The sequence below is a fragment of the Physeter macrocephalus genome, chromosome 12, assembly GCF_002837175.3.
Source record: "Physeter macrocephalus isolate SW-GA chromosome 12, ASM283717v5, whole genome shotgun sequence".
NCBI classification, from domain to species: domain Eukaryota; kingdom Metazoa; phylum Chordata; class Mammalia; order Artiodactyla; family Physeteridae; genus Physeter; species Physeter macrocephalus.
In genome coordinates this window covers 51,161,754-51,183,494 of record NC_041225.1, presented here as the reverse complement: position 1 = coordinate 51,183,494, position 21,741 = coordinate 51,161,754, and the positions used below count along the sequence as shown (strand labels likewise).

Here is a 21,741-nt window from a genome sequence, read left to right as displayed (position 1 = left end):
TAGCATAAGTGTCCAGGAAAAAATGGAAATGCAGATTCCTATGCAGTTTATGAAGTGGTTTAAAATCATTTCCTTGTGTGTGAAATTGGATAAAACCTGCCACATCCCTCGTCTCAACTAGCTTTTCGAGTGTGCAGGGGACAGACATGTGCTTTGCCTGCTTTCACGGAATGGCTCACCATCACCAGTTCATTCCCTTCAGGAGGGGCTCCAAGCTTTTACACAGGGTATTATTGAGGAAAATTAAGGGTAGGTATTTTAAATTAATATGAAATCAATCATGAACCCTGTAAAAAATTTTATAAACTTTCTCCCAATATGTGTGAATAAACTGACAGACTATTACTATGGACAAATGCACTCATTTTATTCAGTTTGCCTAAAGCACAGTTAGTTATTAACGAATGCATTTAGAAACATAAATCAAGTCAGCAACACAACTAGAGTTTTGCCAATCAGGTTCACAGTCTACGTTAAAAGAGTGCTCAATAATTGTTTTTCTCTTTGTACAAAGCTGTAGACATGTCACAGTTTTTATTACAATATGGAAACATTGTACAGTAACACTTCACTGAAGGCTGCTACATTCATAGGTAATTAAGAGACCACAGGCTTCTGAGTCAAAAACTTCATATACATGTAAACACTATTTCTACCATGTTTTTTTATACTCACAGAAATAAAATAGTTTTTTCTTTTTTCTTTGGAAGGAAACTCAAAGGTGACTACATAAGGGAAATAATCAATATCACTGTATTATTCAGGTTTTACATTGGTTATTACAAGTTTTGCTCTTATTTTCTTTCCAAGCAGTTTGAAGCTTCAATGTTTACACAGCTGAAATTGAGGGTTAGTCAGGCCCTCATCCGTGTTTGGAAAGAGATGCAAATTCCTTTTAAAAAAAACTGGTCCACAGAGGTCATTCTGTGAAAAGCTACAATTTTCTTATCTTCTTAACCTTTAAATAATTAACTGCCTAGAGCATTTTTCCACAGGGGGAACACTCTGATCAGTAAAGACATGTAAGGTGATTTCTTTAAAAAAATCTCTACGAGTTTACGTCACTTGTCGCTGGGGGAGGAATTTTTCTATCACAAAATCACTTTAAAAGATCAAATAAAAAGTTATAGAAGGTGCCAAGCTCAGAAAAGTATGAATTCTATTTTTCGGAAAGATTTTATTAATAAGGTTAGCCATACTTCATATCTCATGCCATATACTTCTAGGAAATATATTACTTCACCTCCAGGATTTTCAGATTTGATTTTTCAATATGTATTAAGAGGTTAGCTTAACATCTGTGTATAAAAAGCAATGTGTATATTTTAATCCCAGGGGTAGGTATGGCTGGTGATACGAAATGAGTTTTTGGACCTCTCACGCGTGTGCGTTTTTTGAAGAAACTTTCACAGATGCCTTTTCATGTGATACATAAAGTAACTCCATGAGCTAGACGGCGCAGGTTATAGAGCATCCTCACTTTTTGGAGGAGAACATTTAGGTTGGGTCCAATGTCCAGTGCCTAATGCTTTCCCTAAACCTCTTCTATGGGGCTAAGCTTCTTAGCATTTCAGCGAGCATGAGTTTGTTTTGCTTTGCCTTTGCCCAGGGGGCAGCAGATAATCCTGCTGATGTAGAGTTCAGTGACAAAGCAGCATACAGCGTGACCCTCTTCCTTTGCTCTGAATATTAAAGAGAGGGTTTGAGCAGTAGGTACCACTGGTGAACTGCCCTTTCTAGAAGCTCTTCTCTCTTGCTTTGTCAGAAAGAAGAGGATGTGGGTGTTCACTTACAGGATTATTTCCTGCTTTAGTCTGTCCCTAAATATGTCTAATCTTAGGTTTGCTGTTGGAGTGGGTAGATCTGGAACATTTCTTTGGTTAGAGTGGACACAAACATTCTAAATGGGCCCTTGCCTTTGCTTTCACTTTCCATTTGCAATATTTTCTGAAGGCCTTCAGATGCCAATCCCCTCCATATCCTTCTGAGACAGGATGATGACAGTGACCCAAGAGTCACATCACAAATACGTGTGAGTAAACAATGAGCCCAAATGAAACACCTGCTCTAGTCCTGAAAAAGACATCAATTTATAAAAGTCTGTGTCTGTAATAATGGTCAGCAAATGACTTTGAATAGGATTACTCAGGAAGCTTTATTCTCTTTATTTTAAAAATCACCACAGGCACTAATGTTTTATACCAACTCATACTTTTATGAGAAAAAGCATTCCAGTGTAATAATCCAAAGGGAGTATAAGAGAACTTGGAAATTCATTTTTTCCCCTAGTTTTCTCATTCAAAGACTTGGAAGATGAGAAGTGTGTGTGTGTTTTAAGTGGAATTTAAAAGAAAGCCATTGGTGAGTTTCAGAAAATAAGCACTGACAGTAGGAATGGACTGAACATAAAGGGATGCAAATAAAAAGGAAGATCGCAGAAAGGTGGTAACTTCAGATAGTAAAAGACGTGGAAGAAGTCAAAATAAAGTTTAGAAAGTGAAGTATAAGAGCAAAAATACTTTCAAAGCAGATTCTTCCACACAGTGCCTATCCTTAAAGTGGTCAATCAGGTGGTCAGGCATGACAGTGCAAGGAAAGCAAGCTGGGCGTGTAAACCACACTGTAAAGGGTCAGGGGGCAAGGCAATCCTGGAAGGCTGCCTGGAGGAGCTGACATTTTGAGTGAAGTTCTTGAAAAATAAACTTAAAAAAAAATTGGCTAGAAAGTAAGGTGTGACAGAGGTGAGGAGGAGTAAAAAGTACAGCTATCCTTAGGTCTGTGTGGGTAGAGCAGGCAAGGGGAGAAGTGGTCTGTGGAAGGAGTCACAGAACTGATTTTGAGAACAAGAGAACCGGGCAGGGATGCATTAACATGTGAACAAGTGATAGATGTGTTTGTGACTTAGGTGCTGAGGCAGAGGACAATGCCAGTCTCTATTGGAAGAGAGTCGCCTTGCCTGGTGGAATGGAGGATATTTTTGATTTTGCTTTTTCTGGTGAAGAAGTTAGAAGACACTGGGACGAGGGAGCCTGGGATAGGAACAGGCTGCGGAGACGGTGAGAAGTGAAAGTCTCAATGATGGAAATATTATTAGAAACTGGAGAAGTCAGAAGAAAAACGGGCAGATCTGGGTGAAAGAAGAGACTCCTGAAGGAAGAATAAAGCGCCCTGGAGAAAGAAAACTGGGAGACGCACACTGGGACGAGGTGCAACAGGCAGCACAGACGGAAAGGAGATGACGTCACAGCAGTATGAGAGCTGTCACAGCACCCGCACACGTGCATGGCGAGGCCCTGTGAGGACGACCTCAAGAATAAAGCCACATCTGCAGCGACATGTAAAGTGTCTGGAAACGTTTAAAAGGAACGGTACAAACCATTCCTCTCCAGGCCTTATTGGTAGTGAATTCTAGGATACAAAATGCATTTCTAATGCAACAGTGTGGGTGTCTCTTGTATTAAGAGGATAAAATGGTTTATGTACATGGTTTACTTAACTGATATGTCAGTTCATTCAAATATCAGCACCTCTTTATTAAAAACTCATTTTAGATACTATACACAGCAAGCATAAAACTTCATGAAAATAAAAGCACCATTTGGTAGTAAACTCTTCTCACTCTTGTGTTTTTTTTTTTTTTTTTTTTTTTTGTGGTATGCGGGCCTTCCTCTGTTGTGGCCTCTTCCGTCGCGGAGCACAGGCTCCGGACGCGCAGGCTCAGCGGCCATGACTCACGGGCCCAGCCGCTCCGCGGCACGTGGGATCCTCCCAGACCGGGGCGCGAACCCGGTTCCCCTGCATCGGCAGGCGGACGCGCAACCACTGCGCCACCAGGGAAGCCCTCACTCTTGTTTTTGAAGGTGGGAAGAAACCTGACTTTTTTGTTTTTTTTAAATAACAAATGAGCATATTTTCCTCAGCCTTAGCTACATTTATGGTATAGATCCATTACAAATACACAATAAGACCTCAAGAGTTTTATAGCATTTTACAATGTTTGCATTCTAAATACTGTGGTTTCACCGTATTTAATTTTTTTTCCTACCAAAGGTCTTTTTTTTTTCAATCAGAAATTATTTTAAAAAAATTCTTCCGGGCTTCCCTGGTGGCGCTGTGGTTAAGAATCTGCCTGCCAGTGCAGGGGACATGGGTTTGAGGCCGGGTCCAGGAAGATCCCACGTGCCGGGGAGCAACTAAGCCCGTGCACCACAACTACTGAGCCTGCACTCTGGAGCCTGCAAACCACAACTACTGAAGCCTGCACGCCTAGAGCCCGTGCTCCGCAACAAAGAGAAGCCACCGCAAGGAGAAGCCTGTTTACCGCAATGAAGAGTAGTCCCCGCTCGCTGCAACTAGAGAAAGCCCGCGTCCGGCAACGAAGACCCAACGCAGCCAAAAAAAAAAAAAAAAATTCTTCCAAAGTTAATTTATTTTACAGGTTACCTAAACACATTAAAAAAAAAACCCCACTGTGCCAAATATAATGGTTGAGTGATATTATATGTGGTCTCATGCCTTTAAAAAAATACATACATACACAAAACCTGCAGTGGACCTCTCCAGGAACAGAGGACAAGCACGCTGTTTAGGTTCAATTGTCAGAACCACGAGGATGATTTGCACAGTGTCCCCTGATAGCAGGGACCTGTTTTTTTTTTTGCTCTACTTGTAATTTAACCAAAGCACATAGGAGTAGAGTCCCCTCTACCTAGAAGTGTGAATAGATAAATTAAGGGTGCTCCATGATACCTTTGATAAAATGAATAATTCTTACTCTGCAGAACGAGCTGGGAATGAGATGATGGGATAGAGAAGGAACACATTCTCGAATGCGGAGAAGCCTATTACTCAATAGGCTACAGTGTCTGCTATAGGTCAGGCACGATGCCTAGCAGTGAGCTGGGTGACAGACAATACAAAGAGGAATGAATGACTGAGCATAAAGGATCCTGTTACCCTGCTGATGGATTTGGACTTCATGGATTTGGACTTCATGATGGAGGCAGGAATAAGCAGCTGAAAGTTTTAAAACCAGATGTATGTTTCAAAAATGTGAATTGGCAGCAATGTGGAACAGGAACTGATGGGAGAGGCAGGGAGAGAAGTCAGGAGGCAAGTGCCACAGTCCAGGGAAGACAGGCTGAAGGACTGGCCCAGGGCAGTGGTACCAGAGGAGCAGAGAGATTTGAAGGATACTGTTGAGGCAGAGATAGCAGAATGTTATGATGGCTTGGATGGATGGAGAGAAAAAGTAAAGTATGACTTCAGGATCTATAGTATGGCTGTTTGGCAATTAATGAGTGTACACAGGGAGAGTAACAGGTTGGAGAGGGAATGGTAATTAATTTGCTTTTGGATAATTTTAGGCAGAGATGCTTCTAAGACACCCTGGGAGGAAGGTCCAGTAACAGGCAGCTGGAAATAGGAGTGTGGCACTCAAGAGAGAGGTGGAGAGGCACAGATATTCACTTGGTCATCCACACCAAGTAAGTAATACTCCAAGTAAGTTGACTTGGAGAAGAGGATAAAATATCCCAGGAGAAGAATACAGAGTAAAAAGAGGGCTAACCATGCAACTCTCTGGGACGTTATTATTTAAGGAATAGCGAAAGAAAGAGTCAAGAATGAGACAGAAAAAGACCAGTGCAAGAGGTAGGAGGATACAGGGAAGAGTAATGTCCTGAAATCAAGAAAAGGGAAAGGGGGAGGGAAGATGAGAAACTACTGTCATAAGAGGAAAGAGTTTCACCCGGATGAAGGGTCTGAGGGCCCGATCTCGGTGCGTTGAGGATCAACTGGGAGACAGTTCAGTGGAGGTAGGGATGCCCCTTCAAAGAATGTGGAGGTCAGCATGGTCACAGAGATTATCCCTGGACGGTAACACAGCAGGGAAGATTTTCTTTTTGGATATATTTTTGTATTTGCCAATTTTCTAAGAATATGCATTGTTTCAATAACGAGAACAAAACAAAGAAATAAAGTGAAAAGGAAGCCAATTTTTAGAAGAATGTGCTGTCATGGGGTCCTCAGCCTTGAGAAGTAGAATTAAGGGGAAAGACCCTGGAGTCGGGTTCCTGGGCCAATTCTACCAGTCGTTAGCAATATGGCCCTACGTATAACATTTAGAACTTCTCCCTGGGCCTCAGCTTCCTTACCTGGAAATAAAGTTGCTGGGCGGGAAAAACACTAGGGTGTTTTCTAGATGTAGAAGTCTAGGACTTAGCTTGCGATGTGAGAATAAGCTCTCAAATATATTAGAGAAAACTAATATTTAAGGAAACCCTATCATGAATTGTGTGAAGAACAATTATTTTATAATACAAATAATCTTTAATTTCTGATCTTGTTTATTTGCTTGTCTTAAAGTGAAGAACAATTATTACACAATGCAAATAATCAGCCTGATTTACATGTTTTATAATTTCTGATCTTGTTTACTTTGTTTTCTTAAAGAAAGGCACACCTGCATTAATTATAATATATATCTTTGTGTTCTTTTCATTATACCTTCTGTTTTAAAAATAAAATTCAGTTCCCACCACAGAGTCTCCTCTGTGCACCAATCAAGACAGAGAACAGCATTTTGTGTGTAAGGCTTGAAGGCTGCAGTTGCCAACACTAAATATTTACTGCTTCCCTTAGAGTGCCCAAGGACATAAAGTTTTTATCGAGTAATTATCACAGGCACTGAGGAAATAAAAGCATCAGGCTATATTTCATAGCCATACCCTCTTACAGGTGATGAGTGGTCTGATATATGGACACTTTTAGTTATTTCTGTTTCAGGTGCTTTTACGCAATGTATAGCAATGTAAATTAGTGGCCAAAGGCCCAGGCAATGAAAACATTAGACCAGACCTAAAAAATTAGGTGGGAGCCAAGAAGTAGTTTAGAAATAAAAATCCTAGGACCGTAAAGTTCAAAAGTACCTTCAAGGTCACCTGGGACAATGTCATGCTGGACGTAGGAGCCCTTCTGCCAGCCAGTGAGTATCTCACCTGTTCTTGGACACCTCTAAGGAAACACCCACGGTTTCATGAGACAGTTATGGGCTGACTATCTCTAGCTATTGGAAAGTTCTTCTGCATACTGATCTGAAATCTGCCTTGCTGGCATCCAGCCCCAGTTCTGTCCTCAGTAAGACACCACTTCAGATGATGACGCTACTGCTCCTTGTTGGAATGTCTGTTGCCCTGGGGAAATTTTAAAGCCGAGGAAAAATATTACAGCCTAGAGAGCAAATGTATCTTTCTTTTCCTAGTTACCTTCCAGGAGGGATGAGATCTAAACTGTTAGTCTATCATGTATATAATGAAATTAATTTGAATCCTATCTTGATAAAAACTTTAACTTAAATTTGGTACAATATGTTTTGTTCTGTATAACAGCAGATTCTTTTTTTTTTTTTTTTTTTTTGTGGTACGCGGGCCTCTCACTGTTGGGGCCTCTCACTGTTGTGGCCTCTCCCGTTGTGGAGCACAGGCTCTGGATGCGCAGGCTCAGCGGCCATGGCTCACGGGCCCAGCCGCTCCGCGACATGTGGGATCCTCTCAGACCCGGGCACGAACCCGCGTCTCTTGCATCGGCAGGCGGACTCTCAACCACTGCGCCACCAGCGAAGCCCAATAGCAGATTCTTTGACTGGAGTATGATACAAACTTTTAACTAGCCTCCACTTAACCACCTTGTTAGATGAACTAATGTTCTCCTGGCCTCTGAAAAACATCCTGGCTAATGCCCACAAGCAGGTGGAAGGCTCACAGCCAGCTGGCTGTTCTCAGGTGGGTCAGCATACTTCTGTACTGACGTGTTGAGCGGTATGCCAACAGAGACTCAGCTATGTTCATTCTCAAACACTCTGTGCCAATGTATTGATTATTGTAATTACATAATTAAATAGTATATAAACCAATAAAATATAAATGAGAAGAGTTGTTTCTACAACAAGTTAAACCTTTAGAAAGACTAAGGTTAAAAAAAGTAAAAAAGAAAAAAAAAGTTATCAAACTAGGAATGGATAATACAACTGCAGAAAAATGAAAAAAAAGAAAAAAAAAAGAAAACCTAAAGTGACTTCGCACTTATTCGCTCAGCAAAGGCCTTTAAATTCTTACTCCCTTTATAGTGGGCAGTGTAGATAATGCATAATAGATATGGTTTATGCAAGACAAGCCCATACAGAATGCAAATGGATTTCTACTCGAAGACAGACCTCGGCTCTTCTTCGGAGACTGGGGAATAAATGTACATTATGTGCTTTCAGTTAAAACTTAAATATTTAAAAGATGTATTATCTTTTTTTATGATTTCCAGTTTTAATCACCTTTTTCAAGCAAATGAGCTATGATGAAGTCTGATGAAGTCAGGGAGGGAAACTGCTGCTGCAGTTTATAGCTGATCTATCTCTCAGGATAGAGAATTGCTAAAATGAAGATGTTATCATAGACAACCTTAAGACTCCATACAATCAGTTCGAATTTGCCAAGAGCCCTACAAATTGAGGTATGGTAGAAGTCAGAATTGCCAGGAACTATACAAATTAATAAGCTTATCCAGTTACTAAGGCAGATTATACTGACATGGACCAATAAAACAACTGTACAATATTTGGCAGAAGCCAGAGAACTATGGGGAAAATAAGCAAGAAGCTATTAAAGGATCAGATATAATGTTAAGTGGAAAGAGAAACTATGTATTCACTGGCAGACAAGCTTTATGAAGCTGAGTATTCAAAATGCTGTTCTTTGCAAAAGCAGGAGAGTACTTAGTGAACTCTGACTGGAAGAACTTTCCAGAAAGAGTCAATGAGAGAACAAGGAGATAAAGAGAGCAAAAAGGCAAAGCAGGTGTTAAGGACTTGGTTATAGAAGAACTTAAAAAATAGGAGACGAGGAACAAGGCTTACAAAAAGAGTCACTGTAAAGTTTTAAGAAGTAGTTTACAGTGAGCTAATCCAGTTCATCAAAAATGGTTCAGATCATCTCATGATCCTATTAAAGCATTATTAATCTCTACAAAAGACATGAGCAAACTTTAGGATCCCAGACATGTACCTTAATTGAAGCTATGTGAACTGAACAAACCACTTCTTGACATTACTAACACATTCCAGCAAAACTGTATTTATAGTTTAAAAAACCCACCATCTCAGAAGAGATCACAAAAGGAAGAGAAATAGATAACCCTTATGTGTTTGGATTTTAATAATTCATTTTAATACTTCATATAGTACTTAGTTATTAACAAATGGCTTTTACGTATATAATTTTAAAAAAAGCATAAAACTCTGTGAGGTAAATATAACCTTTCTTTTATAGGCGAGAAAATTGAAACTCATAGATGTTGAATGATATGCCCAAGCTTACATAGCCGGAAAATAGCAGACCAGAACCCTGGTCATTCCAGTTTAAAGTGTTACAAAAAGTTTGGAAAATAAAGGAAAAAAACTAAAATTTCCATTAATTCTAATAATTATCTTTTTACATCTTCTTTCCTTCCCTTCATCCACAGATTGTGATCACTGGAGTATCTTTTTTTTCACTTGACATTGTACAACATGCATCTATCATGACTACCTAACCTTCATATAGATGACTTAATGACTATACAATATTATATGTGAATTATTCCAGTCAAAATAATACTACGGGGAAGGTGCTACTCTCTAGAACCAAAGACAAATAAGAAAAAGGCAGTTACTTCACCAGTCCTGTTATTGACCAGCCAGGTTTTTGATTTTTGGTGGGTTTTTTTCCATTACAAGTAGAGCTAAAATGAAAAGTCTTCTCTTTATGGCTCATGAGTTGCAGGGGTGGTCACCGAAGGAAGAGCAACCCTTCCCTCCAGAAACACTCTCTTTCCCGTCATAGTGTTTTTGAATTACTGTCCATACATTTAATTATGCACCCATCACCTTTCTATATTTAATCATTGAGAAGAAAATGTGTGTGGATGAAAATATTGTTATATTTTATTCCCTACTGCTTGCAAAGATAATTATCTCACACAGAACAAGTGTACCCTATTGAGGAAGAGCGAAAGCTTTCTTAGAAGCATAGATAAAATCAACCGGGATTGAGCAAGATAGTAACACAGTCTATGTTTCATTTTATTTGGGTCTCAAAGGACCATTTAGTCTCCTGCTTCCCTCAAAATACAACCATGCTTTAGCCACATGGCGTAAACTAAAACGGTGATCTGGAAGTTGATGATTTATCTGGAAAAGCATCAGCTCTCCATTTCAATATGTGCCATGAGGACACAGCCTCAATCAAATTTTAAACAAACACAATCACAGCCACTCTCTAGGTCAAATTCTGGGGGAAAAAAAACCAAAAAACACCTTAAGAATTCCAAGTGGAAGGAAGTCTTTGTAGATCCTGAGGGGCCTTTATGTTGCTTTCAATTTAGAGAAGTGTCAAAATACTTTTCTCCGAGGGCCAAGAAAGAAGAATTATGCAACTTAATGAGATGTTGCCATATTAAACCCTGGGCTGACGGTTCTGAGTTTTAGGCAATTCCCAGCCAACGTGCTCACCATTTTGGATCCTTCACCCTACCCATGGCGTCTCCGGGTTGGAAAGCACATTAGAGGCCATGTAGCTCCAACTGTCATCACCCACATCCTAACTCCACTGATAATAAGGCAGGCTCGGAAAGAGAATGGAAGCTTCCAGAAACAGCATGGCGCCAACATATTTGGTTATTTCTTCCTCACTCCCAGAGTGTTTGGCCCAAACCTGTGTAGGTACAGGTCCCTGAGAGAAGCCCTCCGTCCCGACACAGTGTCACTTACCTGCCGAGGCCCGGGAGCGGCACTGCCCGGTCATCGGGCTGTACTCCTGGTTTTCATCAACGCACACACACAGGAAGGACCCTTCTACATTTTCACAGAAGGCTTCACCACACACGCCACTGAGCAGCTCACATTCGTTCACATCTGGAAAAGGGAGCACAGATCAAGTCAGACGTGTTCCTCACTCCTGACAGCTCTTTGTTTTACCAGCTGTGCCAAGACTAGTGGTGTCTGCTGGAAACAAGGTGACCCCCTGGGAGCAATCAAACCCTTCAGCTCTTTGGGGGAAGGGGCTCCCAGAGCAGGGCTGAAAGCTTTGGTTTGTGTGAAAGGACCATGAAAACACAAAGCAAAGTCCGATCCTGGATTTAAGGAACAACTCGGAATTGTACTGCAAGCATCGTTATGTACCCTTTAATTTTCTCTTCCCTGACTTTTTGACATAATGAGGTCTTAAATAATATGACACTTCTCTCTCAGTTCTTAATTCAAGGAAAATTAGCAGCACTGGCACTTCAGAAACTGCAGAATTCTTTAAGTGCATTTTTAGAAATTGTTTTAAATCTACTCAAATGTCTGAAACTATAGTTTGCTAGCAGCCAAAATGTCCATAACTTAACAACCGGAATTCAGGATGTGTATCCCTTTGAGAAATGAAGGAACAACCCATGTAAGTAGTCACTGGGCTACATTAATCATTCATGGGAAACAAACTGGTCCAGTAACTCCTCAGTGATTTCACGATGCCTTTAGATGCCTTTAAAAATTCTGTTGGTGTTCCACAGTGTAATTTCTATTTTGCCAGATATTTTTCTTTTGTACTTAAATATACTTAATTAAAACACTAAAAACTCACAGGTAAGTCCATTTTATTTAAGTACATAACCATAAAGAAAGGCTAATTTTATGTTTGCCCTTTGCCCAATACTACTTTTCACCCATTCTCCTCTGAAGAAATTTTATTAATGAGTGTCCAGTTAAACAAAGTACCTGACTTGGCATCTGAAATGCTCATGTATTTTATGCATTAAACATGATTAAACATGTACAAACATCAGTTTTCATGAGCACACTCTGAGATGGTTTATACAAAGTTAAAAATTTGAGCAATTATCCAAATCATTCAGGAAAAAAAATACTATTTTCACCTGCTATTCCCAGTTAATTGGACAAAAAGTTTATGTCTCTTGACTTATTTGGATAATTACCTCGGTTTTCCATTTCACTTTGTATATAAACAGATATAAATCCAATGAGCTGAGTTTTGCTTATGAAAAGATATTATGACAAAGTAAAGCAGACAGTTGGTATATTTAATCAACCTGGACAGTCATAATTTAGACCAGAAAAATTGACTTTAGAAATTTGCCAGTTTGCATTTATCAATTTTCGGTAACTGTCAAATGGAATTTTCTACTTTCTAACTTGTAATATTTCCAAGGCTATTGAAATCTTTCCTACCAGACTGTACATTCAATCAGAAAATATTTTCTAGTTTACTTCTATGGGTCAGAACGGGGAGACAATGATGAGTCAGGCAGGCCAACTCCTGCCTTCAGGGAGCTGACTGTCAAGTCAGGGAAATTAATCAGATAATCATACAGGCCAGGAGAAGTGCTGGGAATGAAGAGTACAGAGCATGATGACAGCATGGCACAGTGGACCTTAAGTGCAGGGGTGGGTTAGGGAAGTGATATAGGAGCCAAGCTCTACCTGAAGGATGTGTAGATAAGAGGGGTGGGCAGCAAGGGTCCAAGCAGAGGGAAAAGTGTGGTCAAAGGCTGGTCCCAGAGGGCTGATTCATCTCTGAAACTCTATAGAACCCCCAGAGCGGTGAGGTACATATAAGAGGTGTTCAGTTAACATTTTTCAAAGAGAGAAGAAACAGACAAATATAACGATATTTGTTGGGTTCATTAACATAACACATATTCCTTCCACAAGGGTGGTATTTTATGGGTCAAAATGGAGCATCAACATGGGTTTGGTGTGCTCCTCTGACTGGTTAGAAATGAACATTAACCAGGGGCCCAGGAGCTATGTGGAGTCAGTGGTTTGACATCTGATACCTCGTTAGGTAACAGTTAACATTTACTGAGCACCTACAACAGGCCAAACATTAGGCCCAGCAACGAGAGAGAGACACACAAAATTCTCAATCACACGGAGCTTAGTGCCTTGGAAAAGGCAGCTGCAGGCAGTACATACATGATTAAATAATTGCAAAAAAGGTTGTAAGTACTGTAACAGAATGTGTTCAAGGTTTTCCAGAAGCAAGAGAAGGGATCACAGCTCAGCTGGAGTGAGAAGTGGAGCAGGGATGGCATCCGGGAGGAGATGACATCTAACTTCCAGCTTGAGGAACGCGTGGGATGCATCTAGGCTCAGGGAAGGGGAGGCTGGGAGGATATTCCCAGCAGAAGGAGCAAACAACAGCCTAATAACTTCCCAGTCACGTGAACAACCATAAGCAGTTTTATGCTGCAGGAACGTAAATGGGGAGGAAGCAGGTGGTGAGGCTGAGGAGGTTAAGTGGGGGCCAGACCACATAACCTATTAAGTCAAAATATTTAGTGAATAGCAGATGGTTTTTACCACTTGTATTTTAGTGCAAAGGAGACTACAGCAGGAATTGGAACAAGTGTTAATGACAGTGTTAGCTTAAAGGCGGTTACTATTCAAGTGCTTGTATTGTTCAATTTCGAGATTTTGTTTTTCCAGTTTAATCTGGATGGGAAATGAATGGGTGCTTTCACTGCAAATTTCCAAACTAAAAAGTTACTGACTCCTCGTCAAGTGTCACCTGCCATGTAACGACCAGAGGTTTCCTCCTTAATTAAGAAAAAAGAAAAAGCCTTGTTATCGGTGAAGTTATGAAATGAACACCCTCCTTCCCATTTAACTGCCCTAATTGCAAACGTTTCATAATGAATTTCACTTAAAGAAATCATGGCTGATCAGAACATGAACTATAAAGTATCTTCTTTTATGTGAGCATGTGCTGGACCATATTCTAGGACATCTGATGATATTCAAGATTCTTTCCAGCTCCAACAATCCCAGAACAGATTGAAGAAATATGCTTGCACAATCCAAAGCATCATTTTACGGGTGTCATTCCTGGAAACAGAAACTCTTGCCAACACTTTTCCTTAAATGCACTTGCCTAAGGGAGGTGCATTTTGAAGACAGACAAGCTCCACCACGCACCAGACTCTATTTCCTGTGCAGGAGGGACTGAAGCGTTCCGCATACCCAGCTAAGAGTTTAAACAGATGCTCTTTTTAATATACATTTAAACCCAAAGTTATGCTTCTCTATTTCTGAATGTCCCTAACCACTTCAGAAGCCACAGGATCTTTTTGCACATCTCCAAACCGTACGACAAGATCAAATTATGATGCAATTCTGCCCAATTATCTTGCTTCCATCTCTCCTGTGGTTGGTGACTTTGATTTCTTTTCCATAGAGAGATATGAAACATGTTGGGAGAAAAAAATCTAAAAACTCACCCACACACCCTTGCCCATCCTGTGGGGCCTGAAAGCCCTGATAACAGAGGCAGCGGAAGGAGCCAGCTGTATTGTCACAAAACCCGTGACTGTCACAAACAGTGTTGTTTACACATTCATCAATATCTGCAAAAAAGACATTGACCATGAGACACAAAACATAGACAGACAAACACCAGCTATTAATGGATAGACAGAGGTGCTCAAGACACTCCGATTAGTTTGAGATGATCATGTTTATACAGAATGAACTTCTAAAACATTTTACATATACATAAATGTTTTGATGAACATATCTCATTAGACAAAATATTGGGTTCTATGAGAAAGAAAACATTTACTTTTCCTCGGGAAATGTTTTCAAACTGAAATGACTGCTGCAGTTGCCACAGTCAGTGTTTTCTAAATGTTTTCAACTCTTTATTTCCAAGGAGAGGAGATTCCTACAGCGGAAATATGTGAAAGTATTGTCACCTTTTTTGATTGCTGTAAATGCTAATAGTTCTCTCTGGCGAATTGGGAGTTGAAAGCATTGGGCTGCCTGGGCAAAGGTTTATTCAACCCTAGAGATAACCTTGGTCAAGTCTAAACAGCATTCCCATGAAGGGGGCTGGGAATGGGGGGTGGGAGTAGGGGGAGAGGTGGAGGGGGAGAATTTGATCTGATAAGTTCAGTGGTGTAGCCAGCCAGTCCCAGTTATTCTAGAAAAAAGACTTTATTCACAAGAAACAATTTCCTGTCACCAAGTTATAGCCACTCAGGTCCTAAATGTCAGTGCTGCTCCAACTGATTAGCCAGTGGCCAACTTGTAAATTCACTTTGTTCTCTATAAACTTGATGATAGTAGTCCTGTGCTTTCTATCCCGTTAATAAAAATGTTCTCATAAAAGTGATGTCTCAATTGTGAAGTTACAAATGGACTTTTCAATACAGTTCTTCTTTACCCTCCCAGCTACTCACTTTCCTCTCCATTCTCCCATCCCCATCACTCCCGTTCTCCTTGTTTACGGCCACACTGCACATTCCACCCTCCAGGCTCCCTGTCCTCTCTGCCTCTGGACTACACAGGCCCCACACACAAGTTTTTGGAGAAACAATCAAGAGAAAATGCAATTACGGCATCCAAATACATGTGAAGAAGATTTCACGTTTATGTTCAAATAAAGAAATAAGATAACAAACGATAAAGAAAATGACAAGTTAAATTGCACTTGACAGAATTTAGTTTGGGGGAGTTCATACTAATAAAGTTGAGTTTTCTCTAAAATTTTAAACACCAAGTGAAAAATTTTTCAAGAAGAAAAAGAAGATGCATGCAATGATATTCAGCAGCTCTCTCACTTCTCTTCCTAATTGTCCAACACTATCAAGCATAACTCCAGAGACTGGCTCACTTCTGAATTGTAAAATATGAGTGACTACAAACTTTTCTTAATTTTCTCAACTCAAAACTGTGTCTGGGGCCCCTTCTCCACCCCTACCAGCCTCTTCTTCCTATAGTCCCACCTGCTCATCCTTCTCCTGCATCTTCGATTATTCCTCCCTGGCTCCTTCCCTCACTGCCTTCAAAAATGTTAAAAGCTCTTGGAAAAGCTTTCATTTTACCATGATGTCACCAACTGTGTTCTTCCATTCCTTCTATCATTGCAAAACATATCAAAAGAACTATCTATGTGCATTGCTTTTATCTCCTAATATACGTCAACAGTAAAAAGGAAACAGTAACAATACTAATAACGTTAATAATATTAGTACATTTCTAGAATTACTATGATAATTTACAAAATAACATGTATAAAGTGCTTAGAACATTGCCTGGCATGTAATGTAGGAAATGTACATGTTACCTACTATTATTACTATTATACTTATTACTTCTCCTCCTCTTACTCCTCCCTTAATGACCTACAATCTGTCTTTCTAACTCTTTATCCCACGAAACCCCTTTGAGAAAAAACACCAATGGCCAACCTATCGTTAAGTTCAATGATCATTTCCCAGTCGATCATCATCACCCTAGACCTCTATGTCTGGTCAACATCTTCTCCATGAACTCCCTTTTCACGACCCCAGGCAGAGTATTATTCTCGTTATACCTTTAACCACTCTGGCTCACTCTCACCCTTTTCCAGCCTGAAGGTGGTGTCTGCCAGGGCTCAGCCCTCCCTGGGATCTGCTTCATCCTCAGCACTCCCTTCTTCTCTGTTCTCCACCCTTTCCACACTCTCCAGACTTCACAGGGCACAAATCCCCAGAACTTTGTCTCCAGTCAGGATCCTTCTTATTCTTGATCATTTCATCTTCTATTATCATCTCAAACTTACCAAGCCTAAAACCACATTCACTGTCTTCCTACTAAACCCCACTTCCTGACATTCGTGAGCAACCCCTCTCACCTCTATCCTTCCTTTTTTGCCTCTTCATCTTACCTCAACTTCAATGGAAAAACTCAATGAAATTATTTCACATCTTAAAAAAAAAAAGAATCTCCCTTGCAGCATCTAACACAAAGACACTCAATAAATCTGCCCTGATGGATTTTCAATGTCAGCATCAGGCTGGGATCACAATTGATTTACTAATCACAACCATGAGAAGGGTAACTGCACTGTGTCATCAAGTCACTTCACACAGGCCACTGCTAATTTTAGACTTCCTGAAATGGGCACTTGTTGAAGAGATTACGTTATTCACTGAACCACAGGATTTAAGGGCTGGCAAGAAACTCAGAAGTGCTTTAATTACCACTTACGTACTGACGGTCTCCCAGTCTCTCTCAAGGGCTGGCCCTCTGTCCTTTAGAACCATCTATCTAATATCTATTGGACATGTTCATAGTAAGTGAACTTACTCACCATTTCTCCTGTATTCCCTTCTCCCGAGAACCCAACGCGTCACCCCAGCCATGAACCTTAGTGTCAATCCTTCCCTCTCTCCTACACCTCATCCCTCCCCAATCACATCCTCTTATCTTTCCTGATATTCCTCATACTCCTAATTGGTTTATCTCTGGTCTTGTCTGCCTCCCTCTAATCCATTCTCCACCAAACTGCAAAACTACCAGGGACATTCCCTCGCTCTGAATGTTCCATACCTCTTCGCGGCTAGAGAATACCAACCACTCTCCTTGGCAGAACCCGGAGTCCCGAGCCCCCTTCATCATCTGGCATCTGGCTACATGTCTGGCCATGGTTCTTAGCCAACCTCCTTCCTAATTTATGCTCCAGTCCTATGAGGATATGCACTAGAGTTCTTTGAAAACCCTGGAGTCTTTAATTTCTCACTGATTTTGTGCACATCTCTTCCTCCACTAGAAATTCTCTCCTCTGTCCGCTTTGCTCAGAAGCTCTCCCTGGCCCTTGGTCAGCCCAAGAGACACCTCCTGTGTGGTCCCTCCTGTGTGGCAGATTTCAGGGACCCTTCTTTGTGCTCCCAGAGTGTTTGGGGACATTACCGTGCTTATCAGGGCTACTTTTGGGGGTGGGGAACCTTCAACTAAACCTCACCAGCAACTTATTCCCTACGAAATGGGACAGTGGACAGCAAAGGAGGAGGAAGGGAAAGCAGCGCCTGGAAACCTGGTGGCTTTTCAGTCCAGATTCTTGAAGTAGAAGCTCTTGCTTTCCTTTTTATAAACTCTGTGCACTTACAGATGACGATTTCTTGTTAATGATTGCCAGCTCAGGGACTGAATAACTGACCTTAAGGTGAACAAATCCTGAGCCGGTTATGAATTACTGGGTGTCTTGCAGTCTCAGACTTACTGTAATAGTGATTAACAGAGAAAGTTTAGACGAGCAATATTTTGCATTTCAACGAATAGGAAAAATAACATAAAATGCCTGGAGACTAGCTCTTCAACAATTAATATTTTATGAAAATGATTTACTCTAACTTTCAGCAGTTTCATGTTTCAACAATGAGGTGAAGTAATAGCTTAATAAGAGGATGTTTGTTTCACTTCCCTAATGACCTATATTTTTAAAAAACATCATTTCATTAGAATTTTTTTTGATGACATGAGCTCTCAGAGATTTTTTTCCATTGTTAGTCCTGTCTATAAATAGATTTATAAGAACTGCTACAACTTAGATTAACTCTAAGAATAAAGCTAAAGGTTAAGAAAATTTATTATTATGCTAGAATAAAAGCCCGATCAAGATGCAAACTTCATTAAATGGATGAGTAAAAGCCACCCCATTTTTTCTGAAGTTGAATTTTGAATATGAAACTAAATTTTGAATGATTCATATGTCACAGATTTTCTTTTTGCTTAATGAAGGATGACTCTGTTAAATTACTAAAAGAATTTTGCTTGGGCATCTGTAAAAGCCATGCATGATATTATCTATCACCAGTCATACTGTCCACCAAGTAAGTGATACAGGAGTAACTGTCCATAGATCTCTCAGCTGACAACCCAGATGAATTTGATACACTACTGTAAAAATTGATTTCTCATGCAAGTTTTTGTTAGTTATATTTTACTAAGCAAGGCAGATATAAATATTACCATTTCAATGGAAATGAATTCAAGAAAAAATTACACAGACCAAGGAAAGCAGATCACTGATGTGAATTCTCCAATAACAAGATAACCTAAATGTCAGAAAGAGAAATAGAGCATAGTCCTGGATGAATGGAACTGCCAGGGGCTCATTTTTAAAGAAGCAATGTTGTCAATGACCAACAGGCCCACACTTAGAGGGTCTTAACCACTGTCCTACTTGGTAGATCAATTTTCCTTGTCCGTATGCTTTTTACTTAGTCCATTTTCTCAATGGACCAAAAGTTTTTCAAAACCTACTGTTATTAGGGATGCTACATATAAGAGCAGAACTCCAACCTTGTACCATGTCCATGTCCTTCGATTCTCACTTAGGTAAAGTGAACTATGAAATACCATGAAAGTATGGAGAGGAAACATGATTTTCTAAAAGGAGCTGGGGTCAGGTAAACTTTATTTACTAACCAAGAAATTACAACTGTGTTCAAAGACCTCAACAATGAAATTCATAACAAAACCTCAATGATTCCATTAGCTGTTCTGTGTTATATGCAGAAAAGTCCATGTGCATGGGGAAAAGGGGTATTTGGGTATATTCTGTCAAATAAATGATGTGGTTTTCTTCTTTTCAGATATGCTCTTCAGTTTTTTGTTGTGTTTTGAATTAACAAGAGTCTTTTTCTCACTTTCTTAACATCTCCTACCTTTGTTTTCTTGCTTTTCCTTTTCCTTATTCTGAGCAAGACATATCCATCTATTCAAGGAAGGAGCTCTCTGACAAGCCTTCCTTCTGTGCCAGGGCTCTAGACAGAGAGGTGCATGATGGGAACGGGGTATCATTTTTGACAAGGGATGACTCATAGGAAAATCCCCACAGCTCTTGGATGGTTGGGAAGAAAAAGCCTTTCTGTTGTCAAAGCATTTTTATTTTTATTTATTTTTTTAAAAAGAGTTTTTGGATGCGGACCATTTTTAAAGTCTTTATTGAATTTGTTACAATATTGCTTCTGTTTTATGTTTTGGTTTTTTGGCTGCAAGGCATGTGGGATCTTAGTTCCCCGACCAGGGATCGAACCTGCACCCCCTGCATTGAAAGGCAAAGTCTTAACCACTGGACCACCAGGGAAGTCCCCATCAAAGCATTTTTAGATGAATGATAAGGTTTATCTTAATTCAAAGGGACTCTGAAGATTATCCAGTTCAATCTCTTCATTTTAAGAACCAGAAGACTGAGGCATGGAGAGGAGAAGTAACTTGCCTCAAGGTTACCCAGTCAATCAATGGTACAACTGGCAAAGGAGCAGAGCTTAATGAAGGAACAATCTTCAGAATCTAAGTTTGTGGCTGTATCCACCACATCTTCTTGCCTCCCACCATGGTTATAAAACTGAGAGGATGAACAGAACTAACCCAATTGTGAGCCCATCAAGTACACTGGAGTGTGTCCACTACGAAGGTGCAAGTCAGAACACATACTCCTCGACTTACCACTTACTGACTTACAGTTAATCAAGTAACCTCCTCTTGTCCTTCAACAAGGCCTTGACATCAAGTATCATCATACCTGGAATCTAAAGATCTGAGGTTTTGTAGGTCCTGAAGATGCTATTTTTCTAGGAGATCCTTGCAAAGAAAGACCCATCAAGCACCAGGGATGTGTAACCCACGGAATGTCGCAGGACCATGTCCAGCTTTGGTGCTCTTTGGATCTCTCCATGAGAAGGAATGACCCACTGTTTCAGCCCAAGGCTTCCTGACCAATTGGAATTGGTTAAGTATTTGGCACTAGACTCGGGAGAATAGAGCCAAAGACGTGGCTTACACTGGAAGGGATGTAGGGTTCCTGCTTCAGGAGAAATGCAGCCCTCAGACTCTTTACTGAATGGAACAGAAGCAGACCAGGAGACGGTAAATCCCAGCCAAGAAGTGGGACTGAACAATGTTAAACCAGCTGAATAGCTGCCCAAAGGAATTTTTAAATGGCATGGCTATGGGCCCAAAAGAGATTAAGGTCTCTCTCACAGCATAGGAGAGAAGCCAGGATTAAACGGAAGATGAGCACAGGCCTAAAGAAAAAAAATAAAATTTAGCCAATAGGAAATTAAAAACTGGATTTGGAGAAGGTCCAGACAACACAATAGGATATGGAAAGAGCCTTTTTAAAAAAGGTCCACTGAGTTCTGGCAACGTCAACAAGGCTGAAGAATATTGTTATGGAAAATAACTTTGTTCTGGGAAATGGGGATGAGCCAGAAAACAGCAGAAGATGACATCCTTGTGCAGAGTTTGACTTCCATGCTGTTGCCTGACAGAAAAATTTGGGGAGAAAAACCTGTGGACCTTGATGGTCACAAGTATGTTTTGAAAGCTAGTGGCCTAAGATCAGCAACGAGAAATGACAGAGGTATAGCAAGTTATTTCAAATCCAACTTTCTAGCCCCAAATTCTGGAAAACAAGGCTGGCCAATGAGAGATCAATTTTTTTTTCCAGCCTTGAAACTCACTACTTTAAAAGAGATTTACTTGAATTATTCTTTAAAAATTACCCAGAGCAGCCTCCCAAACGGTATCTGGGAATAGTTAGAAGTTTCCGAGAAACAAAACTTAAACTCTGCTCTGATTTTAATCAGTCATTACATGAATAACATACATCCACCAGCCACAGTTAAAGATAACCTAATGGAGGGGCGGGAGCTTCGAGACAAGGGCAGCGCGAAAGATTGCTTTAGGAGAGGAGAGAAGATGGCGGAAGAGTAAGATGCGGAGATCACCTTCCTCCCCACAGATACATCAGAAATATATCTACACGTGGAACTGCTCCTATAGAGCACCCACTGAACGCTGGCAGAAGACCTCAGACCTTCCAAAAGGCAAGAAACTCCCCACGTACCTGGGTAGGGCAAAAGAAAAAAGAATAAACAGAGACA

The 21,741-nt window shown here is 40.4% G+C and overlaps 1 protein-coding gene across 8 annotated transcripts in view; it reads right to left on the bottom strand.

Moving 5' to 3' along the window:
* Positions 1 to 21,741, bottom strand: part of LOC102973572 (latent-transforming growth factor beta-binding protein 1) — a 259,508-nt gene that overhangs the window by 36,391 nt on the left and 201,376 nt on the right. For 4 of the 8 annotated variants that reach the window (XM_024118637.2, XM_024118638.2, XM_024118641.2 and 1 more), the window contains exons 21-22: positions 14,308 to 14,433; positions 10,796 to 10,939 (exon numbers count right to left, since the gene is read on the bottom strand). In XM_024118637.2, the coding sequence (XP_023974405.1) occupies positions 10,796 to 10,939; positions 14,308 to 14,433 (270 nt within the window). The remainder of the gene's footprint in view (positions 1 to 10,795; positions 10,940 to 14,307; positions 14,434 to 21,741) is intronic. The other 4 variants (XM_055089108.1, XM_055089107.1, XM_055089111.1 and 1 more) reach the window with 1 other exon arrangement.